This window comes from Aspergillus aculeatinus, assembly GCF_003184765.1.
Source record: "Aspergillus aculeatinus CBS 121060 unplaced genomic scaffold BO66scaffold_19, whole genome shotgun sequence".
In the NCBI taxonomy this organism is placed as follows: Eukaryota; Fungi; Ascomycota; class Eurotiomycetes; order Eurotiales; family Aspergillaceae; genus Aspergillus; species Aspergillus aculeatinus.
Window position 1 is genome coordinate 435,598 of NW_020291488.1, and position 22,090 is coordinate 457,687.

Below are 22,090 nucleotides of genomic sequence, written 5' to 3' on the forward strand. Positions count from 1 at the left end.
TTATTTTTAATAAAAAATTTAGTTTATTTTAGAATTCTAGTAAAAGTTCTATTATATTTTTTAAATTAAGTTAAAACTTTTTATAGTATACTATTTTTAAATTAATAAATAAACTAAAAGTATAAACTAATATTTAGTTTAAAAATTAATTTTATTTATTAATAATTTTTATAATAATTAATTAAAACTATTATTAGTAATAAATTTTACTGCAGTATATCTATTATATATATTTTTTAGAATATTTTTATTTTCAATAGAATATAAATACTAGTTCTAACTATTTTTTAACTAAAAACTTTTAATAGATATTAAAAAAAAAATATAAATATTATCTATATTTATAGTATTATAATTTATTTTAAAAATATTTAGAAATTTATTAAAACTAATATTATTAATTTTTAAAAATAATAAGCTATACAGGCTAACTATTATTGAAAAAAAACTTTAATTTAAATTAAAAATAAAATTAATATTAATTATTTTAATTAGAATTAAAAACAGCTGTTTGAAAAGCTAGCAGATAAATAATATAATTTATATAAAATTTTAAAATAAAAAAAATATATTTTAAATAAAACTACTAGCTAATATTAGAATATACTTAATATTTTATTTTAAAAAATTTTAATTCATATTAATAAGTAGATTACTGTCTGATTAAATCTAGAATTAAATAAAATTAATAAATATAAATAAAAATATAAAATAAAAAAAATTCTTAATTTTTATATATATTAAAAATATCTAGTATATTATATTAAATAGAAAAACTCGACTAAAGCAGATTTATTATAATATTTAATAAAAAATTTAAAAAATATTTTTATATTTCTAAAAAAGTTTTATAATTTTTGTTTAGAAAGCTCTAATTTTTTAAAATATTTAAAAATCTAACTAAAAACAGCTATAAAAAAAGTTTCTAATTCTAATTATTTTAATAATAATTTTATTTTAGATTTTATAAAATATCCACAGTCTATAATTATATTATAAAAATAATAATAAAAAAAACTATAAAAATACTTTTTGTTTAAGAGCAGTTAAGACTAATCTAAAGAATAATATAAAAGCTATATAAAAGATATTTAAATAAAATAATAGATTAAGATTAGTTTAATCTATTTAATTTTTTTATTTTATTTATATTATATTTAGATAATATAATACTGCAGGAAATATAGGTATTTTTTTCTTTTTTTTTTCTTATATCTAAGATTTTGTTTTAATAGTACTATATTACTGAAATTCAGTTGGTTTGATCGGCCATCACATTATTTTAATTAGATAATTTAAAATAGTAATATTTTAGGCTTTTAATTAATTTAATATTAAAAAAATTAATTTTTTTAATAATCTTTTAATTAATAAAAATATTATTAATTAAAATTCTTAGTAGTAAGATACATAGTAAATAATTTAGAATATATAATAAATTTTTGAAAATTTAGATTTTTTAAAAATTCTATAAAATTATATAATAGAGATTATTTTTTTAAATAATTTTTCTAAATTATATAATTTATTTTAAAATTTATTTGGATTATCTAGTTTTAGCTTAATAAAATTTTTAATATTAAAGTTATTTAATTAGTTTAATTTCTAATTATTTAAATTTAAATAGAATTAATTATTTAAATAAATTACTAGTTAATTAATATATTTTTTAATTTAAAAGTCTATTAATAGTTAGATTTTTTATTTAATATAATATTATATATTAATATTATATATTTTAGAATTAGAATCTAAATTTATTAGATATTAAAATTTTATATTTAATTAAAAAATTATTTAGAATTTTAGATTCTAGCTTATTTTTTTAGAAAGATTATTAATTTTAATATAAATATATAATTTATACTTTTTTAAATAAAAAAATCTAATTTTTAAATAATTAAAAAAATTATTATAAAAGACTTTTTTATATAATTTTATATAATATTTTTTAATTAAGCTGTTTATTTAAAATCTTATTTAGAATATAAATAGCTGTTTTTATTATTTTAAACTAAATAAATAAAAAAATCTAAATTAACTAATAAATATTTTATTTTAAAAATAATTAGAACTTTAGCTTTTTTTAAAAATAGATTTTACTTAAATTAATAAATAAAAAAGAAATTAGTATTAATTCTTTTTTAGTCAATCTAATTTCAAAATTTATTAAGATTTTAGTTTCAGTTTAAATAAAATTATTTAGATATTATTTTATATTAATTAATTTTATAAATAATTATATTAATAATTAACTATAAATATTTTTTTAATAATAGAACTTACTCTAAATAAAATTTTAAATAGAAATAATAAAAATAACTAATATATCTTTTTTTATTTAAGTTAGATATTAAATAAATTAAATTTTAATGAATAGTTTTAAAAAATTTAATATTTTAGTTAATTTTTTTTTTAAAATCTGCCGGTTTAATTAGCTAATTTAATAAATAGAATATTTTTAGATTAAATCTAATTTAAAATTAATAATTGAAATTTTTTGAAATTATTTAATTAAAATATTTTAAAACTTCTTCTTCTGAATGCTCTAATTTATTATATTATTTTTTATAGTTTTAAAAATTATATAGAATTTTTTTAAAATCTAATTAGCTGTTTAATTATTAAATTAAATATTATTAAAAAAATTAATTGATTATTTTTACTAAATAAAAATATACTTTATAAATTGGCTTAATTTAATAGACTGATATTTTATTAATTATTTTAAAAAATTAATTTTTTTTATTTAAAAATAGTTGATTTTTTTTAGCTTTCTACTTTAATCTAATATTATAGTAGAATTGAGAAATAAAAATAATATTCTTTAATTTAAAAATTATATTATTTTTTTAAATAAATAAAATTAAATATAACTATTTTATAGCTTTAAATAATATTAGAAATATTTTTAATATATATCTGATTATCTTTAATTATATTATATTTAGTAAATAGTTTTAATAAATTATATTTATAGTTATTAGAAATAATGTTAAATATTTATTATTTTAATAAATCTATTGATAAATTATTTAATTTAGAATTATGTTAATATATTTATAGAATTAATTTAAATAAACCTATTTAATTTATTAATTCTTAAAGGTTTTTATAATAACTAAAATACTTTAATATATTTAACAAATCTTTTTATAAATATATCTAAATTGTAGATTTTTATAGATTTATTAAATTTAATTAAATATAGCTAGATTAAATAATTATATAAATTTTTAAAATTTTTAGTAATATATTTATAGTTTTTAAAGTTATAGTTTTTATTTTTTTTCTAATTTATATAAATATAATTAATTATATAATTTTTTTACGTTCTTATTTATTAATTTTTTTGAAAGTTTATTTATTTTAATTATTCTAATTCTAAAAAATAGTATAACTTATTCTAACTAGTTTATTAATAGATTATTTATTTAGAAAATTTAGCTGAATCTAGTTATATATTTTTTATATTAGTTTAAAAAATTTAAGAATTTTTTTTAATTATTCTTATTTTTAATAAGCTTAGATTACTATATTAAAATAAAAATATCTATTATTTTATAAATTAATTTAAAAAAGTTAAAAAATATTTTAATTAGTTTTTTTATTTTATTAATTTAAAGCTCTACTACCTTAGAATATAATAATTTTTATTATTTAATATAGATTTTAATAAAACTTTTTATTAAAACTTTTTAATAGTAATATAAATTAATAAGATTTTATTTTTTTAATTAATTAGCAGATACTAACTAGTTTTATAAAACTTAAAAAATTTAATAAGACTTTTTTAGATTAAATGTAATATATTAATTTTATTTATTTCATATAAAATTAATTAATAGACTTAAAAAAATAGTTTTAATATAATTTTATAAAACTTCTTAAGATTTTAATAATAATCTTATTTTATTTTCTAATAAAAAAATAATCTGATTTATTAAAATTAATTATTAAATTTATTAATTATTTAATCTATTTAATATTAATTATACTAGGCTGAATTAGATAAACAGGCTTAGTTAATAGTTTTAAATTTATTAAATTTTATATTTTTTTATTAATTATAAATAGTTAAATTAATTAATTTATAGAATCTAGTTATTTAATTAATTTAATTATAATATTTTATTAGATTATTAAATAATCAGATTATTTATATTAAATAAATCTAACTATAATTAGTTTAATAGTTTAATTATTTATTTAATAAAAGAATATTAAATAAATTAAAATAAAAGATCTTTTGGACTTATAATTATTAGAATTTTAGTTTTTTTTAAATAAGATTTAATTAATTTTTATTTTTTTATATAAATTGTATATAGAAGTAAGGTAAAAATAAAATTAAAATAAAAAATTATAAAATTAAAAGATTTAAAGATTTAATAAATAAGAAAATAAATCAAATAGCAAATTTAATATATAATTCTAATTAATCAAACTAAACTAAAAAACTGCTTTAATAAAAATAATAAAAAATATTAGATTATTTAAGCCAAATTTTTTATTTACTGATTTTCTAAATAAAAAACTAGAAATATTTAATAAACAGAGGTAAGAATACAGGGGTAAAAATTTAGGAATAGAATAAATAGATAAAATAAATAGAGCAGGCTAGAATAATAGCTCTTATTCAGATAACTAAATCAAGAAGGCTAGGGCTTAGGGTTTTAATACCCAGGTGACCTTCCAGTCTGACATATATTTATTAATATACTATATTTCTGTCTTCTAAATTACTTCTAGTATTTACTTTATATTTTTATATATTCTATTTTTTATATATCTAATTCTTAATATAAATATCATCTTTAGAAGCCCGCTATATATAGCAGTTCGGCTTGTATTTTTAGTAGTATTAATTTTATTATTATTATTTATTTTAAATAGTTCTTCTATGATTCGACCTTCCACCGGTTCCATATAAAAAACAACTAACTTAATTCATATAATCAAGTCCATCTGAACTCGTCAGCTGCAACTGTCACAAGCAACTAGTAGAATAGCTTTATATTATATTACAGAGCACCTCGGGGTATATATTTTAAAAAATAATTATTATATTATTTAAAAAAGAACGAGAATATCAAGCCGGTGGCTTTATATTGTATATACTATATAAGATTATATTAATACAGGATTCAGACAGAATAGGTATTTTTAGTGGTTCTTCAGTGGTTCTTTGGGGTCAACGGGAGTCTCTTACTCACACCATGACAATAAATCAAAAATTGAAAAACTATAAGTTATGTATAGAATAATTGGAAAAAGCAGTTAAATTACTAAAATCAGATAGATTAAACAGATTAAACAGATAGAATGAATAGAACAGGTAGGATAGGTGTATTAGATCTGCACTGTGACATCTGCAGCGCGGCGAATTAATAGAATTTAATATTTTTATATAATTTTATAAATATAAGAAAGAGCCTTTTCTCTTCTTCTACCAAGTCTTTTGATAATTAAGATATTTTTAGTATAGAAATTAATGTCTGTATAGAGGCAGTTTTAAGGGCGTGGTGGTGGTTCTTGGGGTGGCCGACTTGCTTACATGGCCGACTCGCTTATCGGTTACGTGACTGATTGTGCTACTTGTGCTGTATCTATTATTTATCTGCGCCAATGCGCTACCTGAATATCTACCCAAGATGTGGGGAAGCAAGGCCATGGAGTGAACGTTTTCTTATATGTCCGCACACCTAGTATTCCAACGCCCAGGATTATCTCATACTCAAGTTCCATTAATTCTCATCGACGGCAATATTATAGACTTGATTGAGCCTAACCACTAAAGTACTACTCCACGTTCGATATGTCCTTGACCACACTAATATGACTACGAGATACCCCCTCCATTCGAAGGCATAAGGACCCTTGATTCCATGACCTTCAACGATTCTACGCTATCTCGACCAGCGGTTTCCAACAACGCTGTGACCATGCCTCAGCAACCCTTGGCGTCTCAGAGAAAACCCAGGAAATTCCAACCCGAGCTTGTCGAAACCTCATCACGCAGTTCTAAGGAAGTTCGAACAAAAAGCCAGGCTACACAAGCCCCACTAGATGGCCGCAGGCGCTCAGATGGTCAGTACATGGAGCTGATATCCAGGGAGGACCCTATCGTACTTTATGATAACACGGAAGGACAAGATGCCGAACCCATTGATGCTATGCAAATGCCAAGGTGCGCAGGAATCGAACTAGAAGCGGATTCACACAAACCAAGCGAACAAAGATCAAAAGTTACGGCTAGGGTCGGCAGGCACTCCTCAATTGGGCCTACTGAAATAAAACCCAGTGAATTCGACGACGCGAAACATATAGGGCCTAGAAGATTCGCACCACAGCTCATGGAAACAGGCACACGCTCTTTCCGTCGAATGAAAACCTCTCATACAATCATTCAAGAAACGAGCAACTCATTGGTACTGGGAGAGATTCCAACCCTTGTCACCGCGGTCGGCAATAATGCACATAATCACAGGCACGTGGCCCATGAATCTTTTTTCTCGTACATGAACTTGTGCCGGCGGCAACAGACGAGGAGGCACTCGTTCCGGATCCCTGACCTTCCTGCAATTCCTTCTAGTTGTAGCGAGACATCTGATACGTCTGATAATCCGTCGGCACCTGCATCGCCTGATAGAATGGAGAAAGACAACTGTGCCGATATTAAAACCCGAGGGAGCTCCGAGGACGAAAATACAGAATACCTTTCCGCCATCGCAGCTATCACAGTAGAGAAACAGCTTAAAGAACAAGCCCTAGCAGCTTTTCCAAACGAACAAGATCATCAGCCCGTCGATCACTTTGCTATTGATCGAGAAGAGGAAGAGTTCCTGAATAATGAACGTGCAACCTCTCATGTGGGAATCCCACCTCAATACACCCATCGACGAACATCATCTGCCGATCTTTCATGGGAGCTAGACTACATGCGCAGACATAAAGAAGAAGCCGAGATGAGTGATCGTGCAATGGCTCGAACCAGAGGGTCACCATTCTTATCACCGAATGATGTTACCTCGCTTGGATTCAGGAGGCCAGCGAGACACCATGATAATCGAGTTCGGGGTCGTGATCTTGAACCAACCAGGAGCAATGCTACCCCGCCGATGCTCGGAGAGGATCTTATCTTCCCTCAAAGCCTGTCTCCAGAGTCAACAGTATGCGAGGGTAGCAATATTCAACACAACGTCACACGCAATAGACTTTGTGTTTTCTCTGGACTCTGGTATGGAAGTCCTCATGCGAACAATAGGTCCAACAATGGCGGTCTTTGGAAAGGCACTTGCAAAACTTCAAGTCCGGAAGAAATACAATCACCGCGGTGTTCAATTGCAGACTCAATTGCACAGACATACACATCTTCCACCCTTCAGCCGACCGATGTAAATCGCCCAACGGATAATAACCAGTTACTCCTGCCTACGACTCACTATAAAATACAAGAAGACTTCCGTGATGAGTCACTCGAAACGGAATTGCAAGATGGTTTGGTTACTCAGATATACAATTATCTTTCGCTTGGTTATCCCTGTGTTGCCCGATATTTTGACCACGAACTCAGCAGGATCTCTGGTATACCGGTGGCAGATTTAAGACAAGATGATCTGAACACAGATGCAAGGGGCCATGTCGGTGTTTCCGACAGTCCTTCGATGGGGGACGACATCTCAACACGTGCCTGCATGCGCTGGAAGGCTCTACAACTGTACATATTCGATTGGGCACGCGAGCGGCATCGTGTCGGATTTAATGACATGAATGGAGAACATGGAGCATGGGGCGTATGTGAACGCAAAGGAAGTTGGGCTGTTTGAAGCAATGCAGCAAATTTATACCAGGGCCCGCTGACCCGGTACGCACGACGCAGACCTGAGCCTCCCGCTTATGTCACGGGACACGAACTGAGCTTAGGCTGATCTCCTGTGGCACCTTGTTCAGTTTGCGCCGCATTGAAGGGGTTCGTGACACGCATTTACTTAAAGCTTCATACACATGCAAAAGATGGGTAGAAGAAATTTATTTTATATTTTGAAGGTAGGGCCGGAGCTCTATTGGTGGTTCCCATCTAGCCTATCAGGCCGTGCCTTGGATGAGCGAGGGCTTTGATGTGATATGTTCATGCAGAACTTATTTTCCGTCCGCGAGTGGCCCCCCCGAAAGTCTTCTTTGGTTTGAAGTGGAAGTTTGTTGTCTGGAAAGCATGATTGCCGAGCCATGCGGTAGCATAGAATGACCATTGTCGGCAACTTGCTTGTTGTTCTTCATTAGGCCGTGTCTATAAGGAGGTGTTAACATGCTACCATACTTTCGTTCGTTGAAAATATAAATTACCTTGTGCTGGACCAATGTCACTTTCAGTAAGTTTGACCGGAGGCACGAGGTTTGATCTAGGCGTTGCTTCGTCGGCCAATCTGGCGCAATATCGATCGATTCTAGAAAGAGTCGGTGGAAATTCATGTATAGAAGATGGCGAGGAATGAGCCACAAGATTAAAACCTACAGTGCAAGTTCTCCAAGCAATGTTTCATGCCTAAATTGTTCCCGAATGTCAGGAACATTGCTCTTGGCGACATTGTTTCCCATGACCCCTGGTGCGGAGCAGTTGCTGCCGAGCCATCTCTTCTTCAAAGACAGTTCGAAACCACTTTGCTCGACGGAATTTTTCGCAAGTTCGCACATATCGACAGCACTGAATTTATATATCTGCGCGGCTACTGAGTATTCTTCGATCAGTGGTTCTTTGGTGAAAGCAAACTGCAAGGGGTCATCAGTAGACAAGGAGACATTGAGTCCCCTTTTGAAGAAATTGGCGCATGGATTCTTATCGTATGTGAGAAACAGTGCGTTGTTACTGAGAGGTGACATCGCGATCCCTATCTGATCAAGGTAGAAGAGATACTGAAGCAGAGGGACTTTCCTCAATAGTATTCCATGGCTAATACTATGGCAGCAGAGAAATCCGACAGCAAGATGATCCGGATCACCCGCTTCACCACAGTGTGGCCTTAACACGAATGTGTTATAACCAAGCCGCTTGCGCCATGCATTCAGAGACGCGATGTTGGCGAACATAAAGTAAATCCAGTAGCTGTATGGTGGATTCTGCTTCGTGTTCCACTCTCTCGGGATCGGATACTTTCGATATAGTCGTCGCTCGGCCTTACTTTCGTCATCGACACTATCGAATCCAACAACCCGCTGGAGGAAGATATGCAGTTTAGGGTGCGAGGCTGGGTCCTTGGTAACTTCGAATAGCGGCTTGAAGACATTCGTTATGACCTGCTCAAAATTTTGCATCATTCCACTTGATTTATAGACGTCGTAGAGACGAGGGACTTGTATTAGCCAGCGAACATTGGGTGAAAACAATTTGTTATCCACGACCCAAGCAGCGAGCTTGTCCCATTCTTCGATTGATCTCCCGTATATAGAGATGCGCCACTCCACCATCTGATACTTGCTTGATTCTAGATCGGAGATGACTTCTTTCGTTATTTCAGCTAAATAGCGTCCTTTGATGAAATTGTCCGTCTTCAAGAAGATTTCGCGTAAGCGAGATTCGCCCACAGGGTTGTATTTGAGGTTGAATTTGTCGAACCGGTGGAATGAATCGGTATGTGCCTAATGGAGATGTTAGCGGTGGAGTAAAAATCATGGCAAAGTGACTTTGCTACATACGTGCATGTCCAGAGTGTCAATACTGAGGTCATAAGCTGTGAGATTAATGCTTTCAAATACTTCCCTTAGTGTCAAATGCTTCCCGTCCCTGAACAATACAACCTCATCTGGGGACTTTTTCATCTTGCTCTTGATGAAACGAAGGAGATGCTTCTGATTCATGCATGCGGAGTGGTGCACATGTGTATCGACTTTTCGAACATTATAGAAATCCCTATGAGGCACTTTCTTGCTGTCGGCGATTTCTTGGTACTCATTTAGAAGTGTATACAATTGAAACTTCCCTTCTAGGTAGGAGAGTCGTTTGAAAGCAAAGCTTTTCGCAGGTCCGTCCGTCGATATATCAGTGACTGCATCAAGGTCCATGTAGAAATCTCTTAAGGAAGGGATTTTGACCACTGGTCGTCGCGAATGCCGGGCAGAATCGCCCTCATAAACCTGATATACACTATTCTCGTCCAACTCGAAGACCCAGTCAGATTCTCCAGGAAGGGGCAGGCAGTCAGCCATATCAAAATCCTCGCCCACATCTTCACCCATCTTTCTTCTTTTGTGGTCAGCACGTGGCCGATCGTGAATCTTCCCAAGGTCCTTGTCATCATCCCAGGCCGGTTCTGGGGGTGGAGGGTAGATTTGCCAATCCGGGCCATCCTTTGGATTGTTTTCAGGCCCTTGCAACGATAGATGCATATATCTGGCCCTTCGATCAAGCAGGCTCTTGATTTTACGACAAATGACATCCAAATCTGAGGCTATCACATTGGCGCCTGGCGAAATATGCATGATGCCTTGGACTGCGCCGAGCCCATCTCCCGGATTTCCTAGACTGCTTGTTCCTGACAAGGTGTGCTGCTCGCCGAAAGACTGAAAAATAGAAGGTGCTTCGGAGGCTCTCTGCTTTTCTGAGTCCTCATTTTCTGGCCTACCGAAAGGTATTTCGGTAGTGTCTGTGTTTGAAAGTGTCTGCCGAACAATAGGCGATGGCTGTTTTGCTATTGCGGGAATCGTAGATTGCATGGCATCTCTGGGAATATTTGCCGTGTCAACAAGATCCCTTTGGGTCAGAGGAGTCGGTACACAGGTGGTAGTTGGTGCAGCTCCCTTGGAGAGTTGATCGCCGTCGCCAACGTTTCGAGTGGCGAGCTGATGGTGCTGGTAAAAAAGCTTTGCTTCAGTATGGCTCATGGACTTCTCGAAGGCATAGTCATATGTTGGCGTCTTGAGTTGTATGTCCCTTGGAAGAACATCTTCGGGTGTTTGTGGTGCGGACTCTGTAAGGTCTGGATTATTTAACGCAGCATTGGCAGTAACATGGAGGGGAAAGCCAGAGCCTGTCCCAAGAACGTGAGACAAAGTCTCCTCGTTTGATGGACCTAGAGGTGCGTTGGCATTAGAAATGGGCCTGGCAGCTTTATCTGAACTTGGAGAAGTCATTCTCGATCTTGTAGCCCACTTTGTTGTACACAGTTGTGCTGCTACAATCTTATAGAACTGGCTGTAATCAAGTTGCCCGATTAGTGAAATGCTTTCCAATTGGAATGGGCATCCAAGAACAAAAATTTATAGCCAGCCCGAAAGTGCTCACCGCATCTGCGCAGTACGTAAATTAACGTAAATCAGTAATTATTATTAAGCAGACGCCCGTGGGATTAGCCGACAAGTAATCAATAAAGTATGCCATTGTTATAGCTTTGGCATATACTCGGTATCAAGGCAGGTACTTGTAAACATTTTCTTTGATACTTATACTTGTCGTCGTTGATTTTGCTATATGGTGTTTATTAGTCCAAGATTACATATAAGTGACCCTGTGAATAGGAAGCTCTTTTCTGATATACTGGTACAGAGGTTTTAACCAAAAGTCATATTTTAGTTCTAGACTGTACTTAGTATAACTTTGGAAGAAGACCCAATAAGAATAATGAATAAATGGTCTTATTCCTCCGCCTTTTTAATGTGCAACTTACCAATGGTGGTTAGTATCATCGTAGTGGCGGGTGAGTGCGCACCGCCTCATTTAGGTTCTAGGTACTCCGTAGTCCGTAGTAGTCTAATAAAGGAGTAAGCTGTGACGTACTGCACCCACTTGCTGGTGGTTACCCCGTCTTCTGTACTAGCCCATGAAAACAATTAACACATATCCTCTAGGCAGAAACCCCAAACATCCGCAACACTAACATCAACCGTAAGTCAAGCCCTGCCTCATTTGCTCCTTCTATAAATAAAATGTGGAACAATCCCCTGAATCCCTTCTCCTACAAATCTGAACAATGACTTTCATCCAGTTCTGCCACTCAACCTCATCTAACAGCTTCACTCTAGTTTTCCTGTCACAATCTGTGCTCGTACTCCAGATATTTGATCCCAGCAGATATGGCTACTCTTAACTTGTCCACCAACGGGCCTTCAATAGCAAAGAGCTACCAGGCCGTGGTCGACTCGGCTCTGCCCGGTTCGAACTCCCCTACTCACGGGCAATGGGTTGTCTTCTCCGTTTCGACACCTCTTATCAATGCCTTCCAGCAAGACTCTGGCAATAAGGAAAGTGTCTTGAAGGTTCAAAATACCGGAGGTCTGTCAATTACCCCCTGGACTTTCGAATTTAACTTCGTTAACCCTTGTTTTTAAAGCTGGCGAGTTGGTGGATCTGATTGAAGAGTTCTCTGAGGGCAAAATTCAGTTTGCTTTCGTAAAGATTCTCGATCCGAACTCGGGGCTCCCTAAGAATGTGCTTATTGCCTGGTGTGGGGAGGGCGTACCTGAGCGTACTAAGGGATATTTCACCAGTCATCTCGCCGCTGTTTCTAAATTCCTGCATGTCAGTTTGCGCTATGCCCGATATGCATACCCCGTGCCCCATTCTGATACATAGAACCATAGGGTTATCACGTGCAAATAACCGCTCGTTCTGACCAGGACCTGACCGCGGAGGGTATAATACAGAAAGTGGGGGATGCGTCCGGAGCGAAGTATACCCCTGGGCTAGATCGGCCTACATCTACTGCAAAGCCCCCGGTATCAACTAAACCTGTCTTTAACCCCACACGGACCGGTGGCACTGCTGCGAACAATCCAGCAGTTGTTGCATCACGAGTGGCTGCGACAATGAGTGGGGATGATGGCTGGGGTCCTGACGCGCCCCCAGTCACGAGGACTGGTCTTCAAAAAGTCCAGTCAGCTTACAGGCCCACAAAGGTGAACATTCAAGAGCTCAAAGCCGGTGGGCAGTCTGACTCTGACTTCGCGGTATCCCGAGATACCGAGGACCGTGACGAAATTGTCAAAGGGGGCTACAAGCCTATCGGGAAGGTCGATATTGCTGCCATAAGAAGACAAGCACGTGAAGCAGGCAATCTGGCTGATGATCGTCCTGAGCCTGTGAAAGGGGCATATCAGCCAGTTGGGAAGGTCGATATCGCTGCTATACGGGCTAAAGCACAGGGTGGGATCACTGATCCAGTCACCGAGCCAACCTCTGTCGAGCCAAGACCTTTACCGGAAATGACTGGGTCCTTTAAGCCGTCCAATGCATCTCCTGTTGCAAGCCAATATGAACGTCTGACAAGCTTACCAAAACCGAAAGTTGCAAAGAATATCGCTTCAAATGCCACATTCGTCGGAACGAAGCCCCCCTTGCCTACCCAAACATCTCAGGCTACGGCACCGTTAGTGGGCAGTGCGAGTCGTACATTTGCGGATGAAGGGGGAAAGACGCCCGCACAGCTCTGGTCAGAGCGCAAGGCTAGGGAACGTGGTTCAGCATTCCACTCAACGCCATCCAACTCACCCGATGTGGAGATAAATACACCAATCCCCACTGATGTTGAGTCACTTCAGGGCAACTCCAAGCACCCGGTACATGTTGCCCAGTCTCGCGATATACCACAATCTTCCGAACTTCCTCTACGTACAGAGAAATCAGATCCTGGCTTAGACACGCAGTCTGCACAGGAAAGCACAGATGTTGATCCTGGCCACATAAGTCATGACAAGTATGAGAGCTCGAAACATGAGAAGGAATTGGGTCCGACGACTAGCCGCGCCGTGCCTGTGCCAGAACTTCCGACACCTGATTCAGAAGGATCTCATCAGCCTAGAGGCTTTGATTCGCTTCCTACGCCTCCCCAGCAGCCTCGGTCTCCTACTCCTCCTACACCTTCAATGACACAGCGTGAACTTTCACCCATACGTGTGGCTGCTCCTGTTGGTAAGGGACTGACGGATGTTCAGAGTGAACAGCAGTCACCGCCTCCTGCACTACCTGCTGAAAGCTTGCAGCAGGCGTTGCCAAAGGAAGATGACTTGGAAGATGACGCGCACGATATTGGGCGTGCAACAGCTGAAGCTACTGTAAATGAGGACGTTCAGCATACGTCTATCCAGGCGGTAGTGCTTTATGACTACGACAAAGCAGAGGACAATGAGGTTGAACTTAAGGAAGGCGAGTTCGTCAACGACGTCGAAATGGTCGACAAGGATTGGTGGCTGGGGTCCAATGTCCAAGGTGACAGAGGTCTGTTTCCCAGCAACTATGTAGAGATTGTCACAAACCCTTCGCAGAGCCACGATTTGGCGGATAGGCAAACTCCTCTGGTCGATGAAAGAGCTCCGTCCTTGTCCAATGTTGAAGCTGCCCCATCTACCATCACCCCTGAACCAGAACCTATTGCAGTCGCATTGTACGACTATGAGGCCGCGGAGGACAATGAACTGAGCTTCCCTGAGGGCGCTGAGATAACACATATTGTAAGTCTGGGCACTCGTTTCTTGATCGCGCCGACCACTTTTCGCAGAATAATTTTCACCGAACTTGCGAATTTAATTTCTGGTTCGTCTATTGGGTGTTCATAGCTGACTTGAAGGTGTCTCCTCTAGGAGTTTCCGGATGATGACTGGTGGTTCGGCCACTATGATGGCAAAACGGGGCTATTTCCTGCTAACTATGTGCAACTTGGAAATTGATAGATGGCACCTCGTGTGTGCGCACTGACTCTCATCTGGCCCCAAATAAAGATGCAGTGGCTGTCTGTATGATTGTCGCCCTTCTCCCATATGAGATTAATCAGATATACCTGAAGAAGCACTTACATACAGCAGCTGTTTATCTCTGCATCTGGGTAGATTCATTTCTTAATTTATATTCTTATTCTTGTACTTGCTCCTGTTGTGGTTTGCATGGTCTGTATACTACTGGTAGAGTACTAAATATTATAACATATATTTCAACTTCCTGAAATTACATTAACAGTATATAAGGAATATTTATCAGCCCTGTAATCTTATATTTGCTTGGTGATTCCCTTCCATGTGTAGGCAATGAGAATTTGTACTGTCCACAGCCTTACCGCCTGCCTTCTTGGGTTATTCTGCCACCCTCTGCACCGACTCCTGCATCCTATTAAAAGTTAAAATACTACAGACTGCGTAGGGGGGGCCAATGGTACCTCCGCTCACCACCTGTAAATATAACCTCTGAAGTTGTTAAAAGCACCTGGTATAAATCTTTAAATTATCTTTCTAAGGCCTTGGAAGGTGTGTCTTATCAAAAATAAAATTATGTTTATAAAATTGTATAATAAAAAAACCTTTCAAAATTTACACGTATTACTTCTTTATACCTGGGGATAGTATTATCATAGTTTTGTGTATAAAAAATCTTTATCATCTTTTTGTCGGAGGTTTTTCTTGATATAATCTAAAGAATACTTCCACTTTGCCTCTAGTTCTGTTTTTGACTCTTTTTTACTGTCTTATTCTGCTGTTGCGGCATCTGCTGCAACCATTTTACTATTGCTAAAGCCCTATACTGTAGGCTAGGGCCAGCAAGTGATCTCAAATCCAGCACTATAAGCAGATGGTAAGGTTGTAAAATGTACAAAACCTTATTGCCTATACATAGAAGGAATTTGTTAGTAATTTTGGACTATTCTTATTTTAATCTAGTATGAATAAGATGTGTTATTATTATGGTTAAACTCGATAATACGATATGATTGATTATGACAAAGATTGTTGGAGATAACGAAAGACGAAGGAGTCGACCTTCCCGAAGTTCTGCCACTAGGGCGGTGTGGGAGGCGGCCACACGAACGAACGGCAGAATATCGGCTTGGCCGAACAAACAAACAGTAACAGTTATAAAAGATATAAAAAATGTTCTTTGCAACTTTTCTGTCACAGAGCACCTTCGGGTATATATTCTAAAGAATAATTGTTGCACCATTGGCAAAAGAACTGGAATATAAAACTAATAGCCTTATACTGTGTATATTGTATGAAATTATATTAATATAGGATTCAGACAGATTAGATTTTTTTAATAATTTTTTAATAGTAGTTTTCTAAAGATTAACAGGAGCCTCTTCTCATACTGTATTATTTTCTTTAATCTTAGTATAGAGTATTACTTTACATGGACAGATGATATATATTATATTCTAGATGTTAAAAAGCAGGCTGGCATCTGGTTCTTAGTCTAACTAAATAATAGGAATAATAGCTAGGCCTTGCCAAAGCCCGCGGGTTCACGGGTCGGATCCAAACCCAACCTGGTTCTTAGCAGGTTTTAGATTAATGGGCTTAATCCGCAGGTTAGATATAGATTTAAATATTTAATTTATAAATTTTTAGTAAATATCTATAAATTATTAAATTAGATAAATATTATATAATTAATAGATTATATAATTAATAGATTATATAAATTATATAATTTTAGTTATACAAATTATATAATTTTATTTATATTTTTTAAATATTATATTTATATTTAAAATAATCTAATAAAAAAGATATTTAATTATATATAAATTTATAATAATAAAAATTAGAAAATTAGATTTACTTCTATATAATATATATTTAATATAAAGTAAATTAATTATTACTTTAATATAAATATTTTCTAACTTTTTTTAATATTTATAACTAAGTTTCTAGTAGAAAATTATTTTTATTATTCTTATTATCATTTCTTTAATTATTAGAATTATTTAATTTTTATTTATATTAAAAGTAATACTTTTTTTCTTCTTATTTATTATATATTTTAATAAAACTAATATTTCTAATTATTCAGAAACAGCTTTTTTTATTTTTTTTATTTATTACTATAACTATTCTTATTATTATTAATTAGCTTAATACTTTTCTTAAAAAAATTATATTTTTTTTAAAAAAAATTCTTTTGAATAATAATCTTTTTTTATCTTAAACTATATTATATATTCATATAATATAAATTCTTATATTATAATTATATTTAGTAAATTTTAATAATAATAGTAAATATTCTAAACTAAATTAAAAAGTTATTTAATATTAATATTAGTAATAAAGATCAAAAATATATTATAAATAAACTTTATAAATAAAAAATATATATACTAATTATTTTTTAAAAATATCTAAATTAATATAGCAAAAATAGTAGCTGAAGTAAATATTAAAAAAACTTAAAATAAAAAAAATAAAATATATAATTATTAAACAATTTTATAAGATTATTCTTTTCATTTTTTAAACTAAATTAATCTAATTCTATTATTTAAAAAAATTAATATTATTATTTAATTAAAAAATCTTAAGATATTACTTTTTAATTATTATTTTAATTCTCTTTATTAATATAGCTTAAAATAATTAATAAAATTTTTCTAATATTTAATAACTTATTTTAGATCTAAATCTTTATTTTAAAAAAACTAAAATTTATATTATAGTATAAATATTATATTAATAATAAAAATATTATTTTTTATATTATTTATTTTATTATAATAATAAAAAAGTTTTATTTATATTATATAAAAACTAGTAAATATTAGCTTTTTTTATAATATATTTTTTATTTAAATTATTTAATAGATTTTTTTAGATATTTAAAAATTTATTATAAATAGTAAGAATTAGATATATAATAATATTTCTTATTTTTAATAATATTATAATAAATTTAAAAAAAATTATATAATTTATAATAAATAGTTAATTTATTATTATTAGTTCTACCTAAGCTTAAAATATAAATAACTATATTTAAAATAAAAATTTTTTAAAAATAATTATAAATATTTTATATATTAAAATATAAAAAAGTTAAGTTTTAATATATCTAAATATTCTAAATTAATATTAATATTAATAAATTAAATTATAGTTTATAAAAAGTTTTCTAATATTAAAAATTAATATTAATAAAAACTATAAAACTTTAAAACTATAATATAAATCTTAATAATATAATAATTTTTAGAATTAAAATAATAAAACTAATTAATTTTATTTAATATATTAATAATTTTTTATTTATTATATTTTAATTATCTTATCTAGTCTTAACGTTTAGTTTATTAAAACTTAGTAATATTATTTTAAAAATTAGCTTCTATCTAACTAAAAAATTATTTTAAATTTAACTAAATTATATAAGTTATATAAAAAATCTAAATAATTATTATATTATTATTAAAATCTAATATCTAAATAATTTTTTAAATATTAATTAATAATATATTAAAAAATAATATATTATTAGTTATAATAATAAAAACTTAGTTTATTAAATAATATTATTATAATAACAAAAATAAAATAAAATCTAAATAATTTTTAAAATATAATTTATATAGAAGCTTAAATCTAAAAAATATTTTATAATAATTTTAGTTATAATTAATAAAATAACTACTTATTATTATAGAAATTTATTAAAAAAATAATATTTAAAAATTAAATACTAATAAAATCTTACTATTTTTAAAAAACTTATTTAAAATCTATTAATAATATTTAAAAATTATATTTTATAATTAATATTATATTATTTTTATGAAAAAATCTTCCAGTATTTTAATATTTATTAAATAATAAAAATAAAATTCTAAAATTCTAAATATTTAAGAAGTTAAAATAATAATTATAATTTGATAAAAAATTAAAAAATACTAGTTTTTTAATTTAATTAACTAATTCTAATAGTAGACTAAGACTTGGATATTTATATAAAATTATTTTTATTAATATCTATTATTATTAATAAAAAAAATTAAAAAATATATATATTTTATATAAAATCTTAGAAAGAATAAGTTTTAGTTTATTTTATATATAAAATAATATTTTTTTTATAATTAAAGTTCTATTTTAAAAATTAGAATAATCTAATATTTTTTTATAATATTTATATATTATTTTTAGAATATGATCTAAAACTTTTATAACTTAGATAAAGTAATTTTAAATCTTAAAAAAATATTTTATATTTTATTATATTTATTATTTTCTATTAAAATTAGTTTTAAACCACTAAATAATATAGTTATTAATAGTTGTACTAAAATAAATTATATAATAATTATTATAATTAGAATAGATATAATTTAAAAAATTATAAAATTTAATAATAAAACTAGTTAAAGAAAATTAAAGTTAACTATCAATTCTATATTATAAATAATATTTTATTAATTAATTAAAAAATTAAATATAATTTTATTAAAAAAACCAGACTATTATTAAAAATATCTAAATAATTATTATAATATAATATAATAATAAATAGATATTAGTAAACTAGAATATTTTAAATAAAAAGTTAATAAAAAAAAGATTATAAATTTATAATAAAAAAAGATTTTTTAAATTAAAAAAAATAAAATATATTTTTATTTTATATTCTAATCTCTAAGTTAATAATTTATATTAAGAAAAATTAATTTATTTAAAAATAATAAAAAATTAAAACTAATTAAATTATAAAATAAATAAATAATCTATAAATAATTTCTAAATTAAATAAATTATCTACTAAAAATTTATAAAGTCTATAAATTTATTTATTAAAAATTTATAAAATCTATTTATTAGCTACTAAATATTTTTTAATCTATTTATATGAATCTAATAGAAAAAACACATAAAATAAAAAAATAATAAATATTAAAAAAATGAATATCTTAGCTTTATATTATAATATTTAAAAAGATTTATTAATTAAGTAAGATCTGCAGAATATAACATAAATATATTCTATTAAATAATATGAAGAAAAAATTATAAAAAATAAAGTTATTATTTAATCTAATAAATCTATAGAATTATTTATTTTATAAAATATATATTTATAATTATATATAAAAAGAATTCTACTAGTAATATTAATATTTTAATTTTAATATTTTTATTAATTATTTTTATAAATAAAAATAGCAGTTTATATTAATATAAATCAGATTTTAAATAAATTTTATATAAATATAATAAGTTAAAAATAAGAACTATTATTATAAAATCTTAATACTAATATAAAATAAAAAAAATAAAAATTAGATTAAATTATTTAGTATTTTTATATATTTTAGTATAGTTTAAAAAATTATATTTAAATAAAATTTTAGTATATAATCTATAAATTAATATACCTAATCTATAGATTAACAGATTTAGATCTTAGATCTAGAATTTAAATCTGATCTATAAATATAGGTTCTAATATTAGACCTAAACCCAACCTGTGGCGAGGCCTAATAACAGCTCTAAGTAAAAGATTCTTTATAATAGTCTTTCTAAACTTTTTATTAGCTATTAGATTAGATTATTCTTAGATTTATAAATAAAATATAGCTTAAAAAGCTATAATAAAATTAAAAATAAATAATTAGTTAAAAAAATTATAAATTATATATAAAATAGTTAGCACAGATAGTCGGATTATTAAAAAAAATAGATTAAATAAATTAAATAAATTATGTGAGAACCATGCGGAAGGCATCCGGACGGAGTAGCGGATTAAGACTAGTATAATCTGTTTAATTTTTTTATTTAATTTATATTATACTTAGATAATATAATACTGCAGGAAATATAGCTATTTTTCTGTTTTTTTTATATTTAAGATTTTGTTTAAATAGTACTTTACTATATTAATAAAACTTAGTAGGTTTAATTAGCTATTATATAATTTTAAGTATTATTTTTTCTACTCTTCTTCTCTAAAACTTTTAGTAACTAAAATATATAAAAATATATATTTTTATTACTATTAAAAAATCTTTTTTTATTTATATAAATTAATAGTAATAATAGTTAATCTTAGAAAATATTTATTAAAAAAGATATAAATCTAAAATTATAAATCTTCACTAAATTTTTATTATTATAGTTATAAACTGTATAGTAACCGAAAATAAAAAAAATTTAAAGAATTTTATTACTATAGCTCGCGGGCTGTATAAAACTAATAAATAAAAATTAGATTTTAAAATAAATTAAATCTTAAATTAACTAATATTAAAATTAAAATATTAAAAATAATTATACTAATATAAGATATATTAAAAATTAAATTGTTTAAAAAAAATATAAAAATTAATTCTATTTATAAATAAAACTAATAAGACTTTTAAAAAAAATATTATATCTAAAAAATTTTATAATTTTTATAAGAAAGATTTTATATATATTTTTAAATTAGTATTAAAAATTTATAATAAATTTAAAAAGAAGATTAGTAATTTATTAACTAAAATAAATAAGCTAAAAAAAAGTCTGATTTAGTTAGAAATCAATTAAAAAGCTCTATTTTGTAATATTAATTTATTAAAAATAAAAAAAATTATTCTAAAAAATAAAATAATCTAAGCTAAAATATAAAAAAATATTATATTAATTCTGATGGCTAATATAAACTAAAAAGTCTTAATTTTTAAAAAAATTATAAAACTTTTTAATTTTCTGATATTTAATAATAGAAAGAATATTATTTTTAAAAATTAAAAGTTTATAATTAAATAAAAACTTAAAACTAATATTAATTATTATAAAAACCTGGTTATATAAAAAATATATATTACTAGTTATTAGAAAAATAATATTTATAAATGTTTATTTTTTAGATTAAAAATTAAAATTAAATATTTTTTTAAAAATACAATAAATATTTTATTTTATTTAACCGCGATTTATATTGATCCGAACCAAAATTAGAATATTAAATTAAAATATATATATTTTAAAATAATTTTAAACTAAAAATTCTATAATTTTTATATTTAAGTTTACTATCTAGCCGGCGAAGTAGATATTTTAATAGATTTTTAAAATTTTAATTTTTATTAAAAACTATTTTTAAAATTTAAAAACTAATTTCTATTAAATTTTATAAGTTTAATATTAATTTTAAGTAGTATACTACTATATATACTAAAGTTTCTAAAAATATAAATAAAAATATAAAATATTATTATTAAATTTTATTTATAAATTATAAAACAATCTAAATAATAAAACTATTCTAATAACTAATAAAAATAAAACTAAAATCCTATTTAAATCTTATATAAATAAAAAAACCTATATTATATTATTAGCTAAAAAAAATATATTTGTATTATAAAAA

At 28.3% G+C, this 22,090-nt stretch overlaps 3 protein-coding genes across 3 annotated transcripts; 2 read left to right on the plus strand and 1 right to left on the minus strand.

Moving 5' to 3' along the window:
* Window positions 1-5,631: 5,631 nt before the first annotated feature.
* On the plus strand, window positions 5,632-8,283 carry BO66DRAFT_391213 (uncharacterized protein). Its single transcript, XM_025647201.1, has 2 exons — window positions 5,632-5,799; window positions 5,850-8,283. The coding sequence occupies exon 2, from the start codon at window positions 5,889-5,891 to the stop codon at window positions 7,827-7,829; it is 1,941 nt and encodes a 646-aa protein (XP_025504863.1). The 5' UTR covers window positions 5,632-5,799; window positions 5,850-5,888; the 3' UTR covers window positions 7,830-8,283.
* A 228-nt stretch (window positions 8,284-8,511) lies between these two features.
* Window positions 8,512-11,127, minus strand: BO66DRAFT_320826 (AMP deaminase; the record flags this gene model as incomplete). The annotated part of the gene is made up of 2 exons (XM_025643689.1): window positions 8,512-9,636; window positions 9,694-11,127. The coding sequence occupies 2 exons, from the start codon at window positions 11,125-11,127 to the stop codon at window positions 8,512-8,514; spliced, it is 2,559 nt and encodes an 852-aa protein (XP_025504864.1).
* Window positions 11,128-12,066: 939 nt separating this feature from the next.
* Window positions 12,067-21,772, plus strand: BO66DRAFT_437729 (putative actin binding protein; the record flags this gene model as incomplete). The annotated part of the gene is made up of 4 exons (XM_025651013.1): window positions 12,067-12,265; window positions 12,324-12,511; window positions 12,574-14,439; window positions 21,761-21,772. 4 exons carry the CDS (start codon window positions 12,067-12,069, stop codon window positions 21,770-21,772), a joined length of 2,265 nt encoding a protein of 754 aa, XP_025504865.1.
* Between the last annotated feature and the right edge of the window lie 318 nt (window positions 21,773-22,090).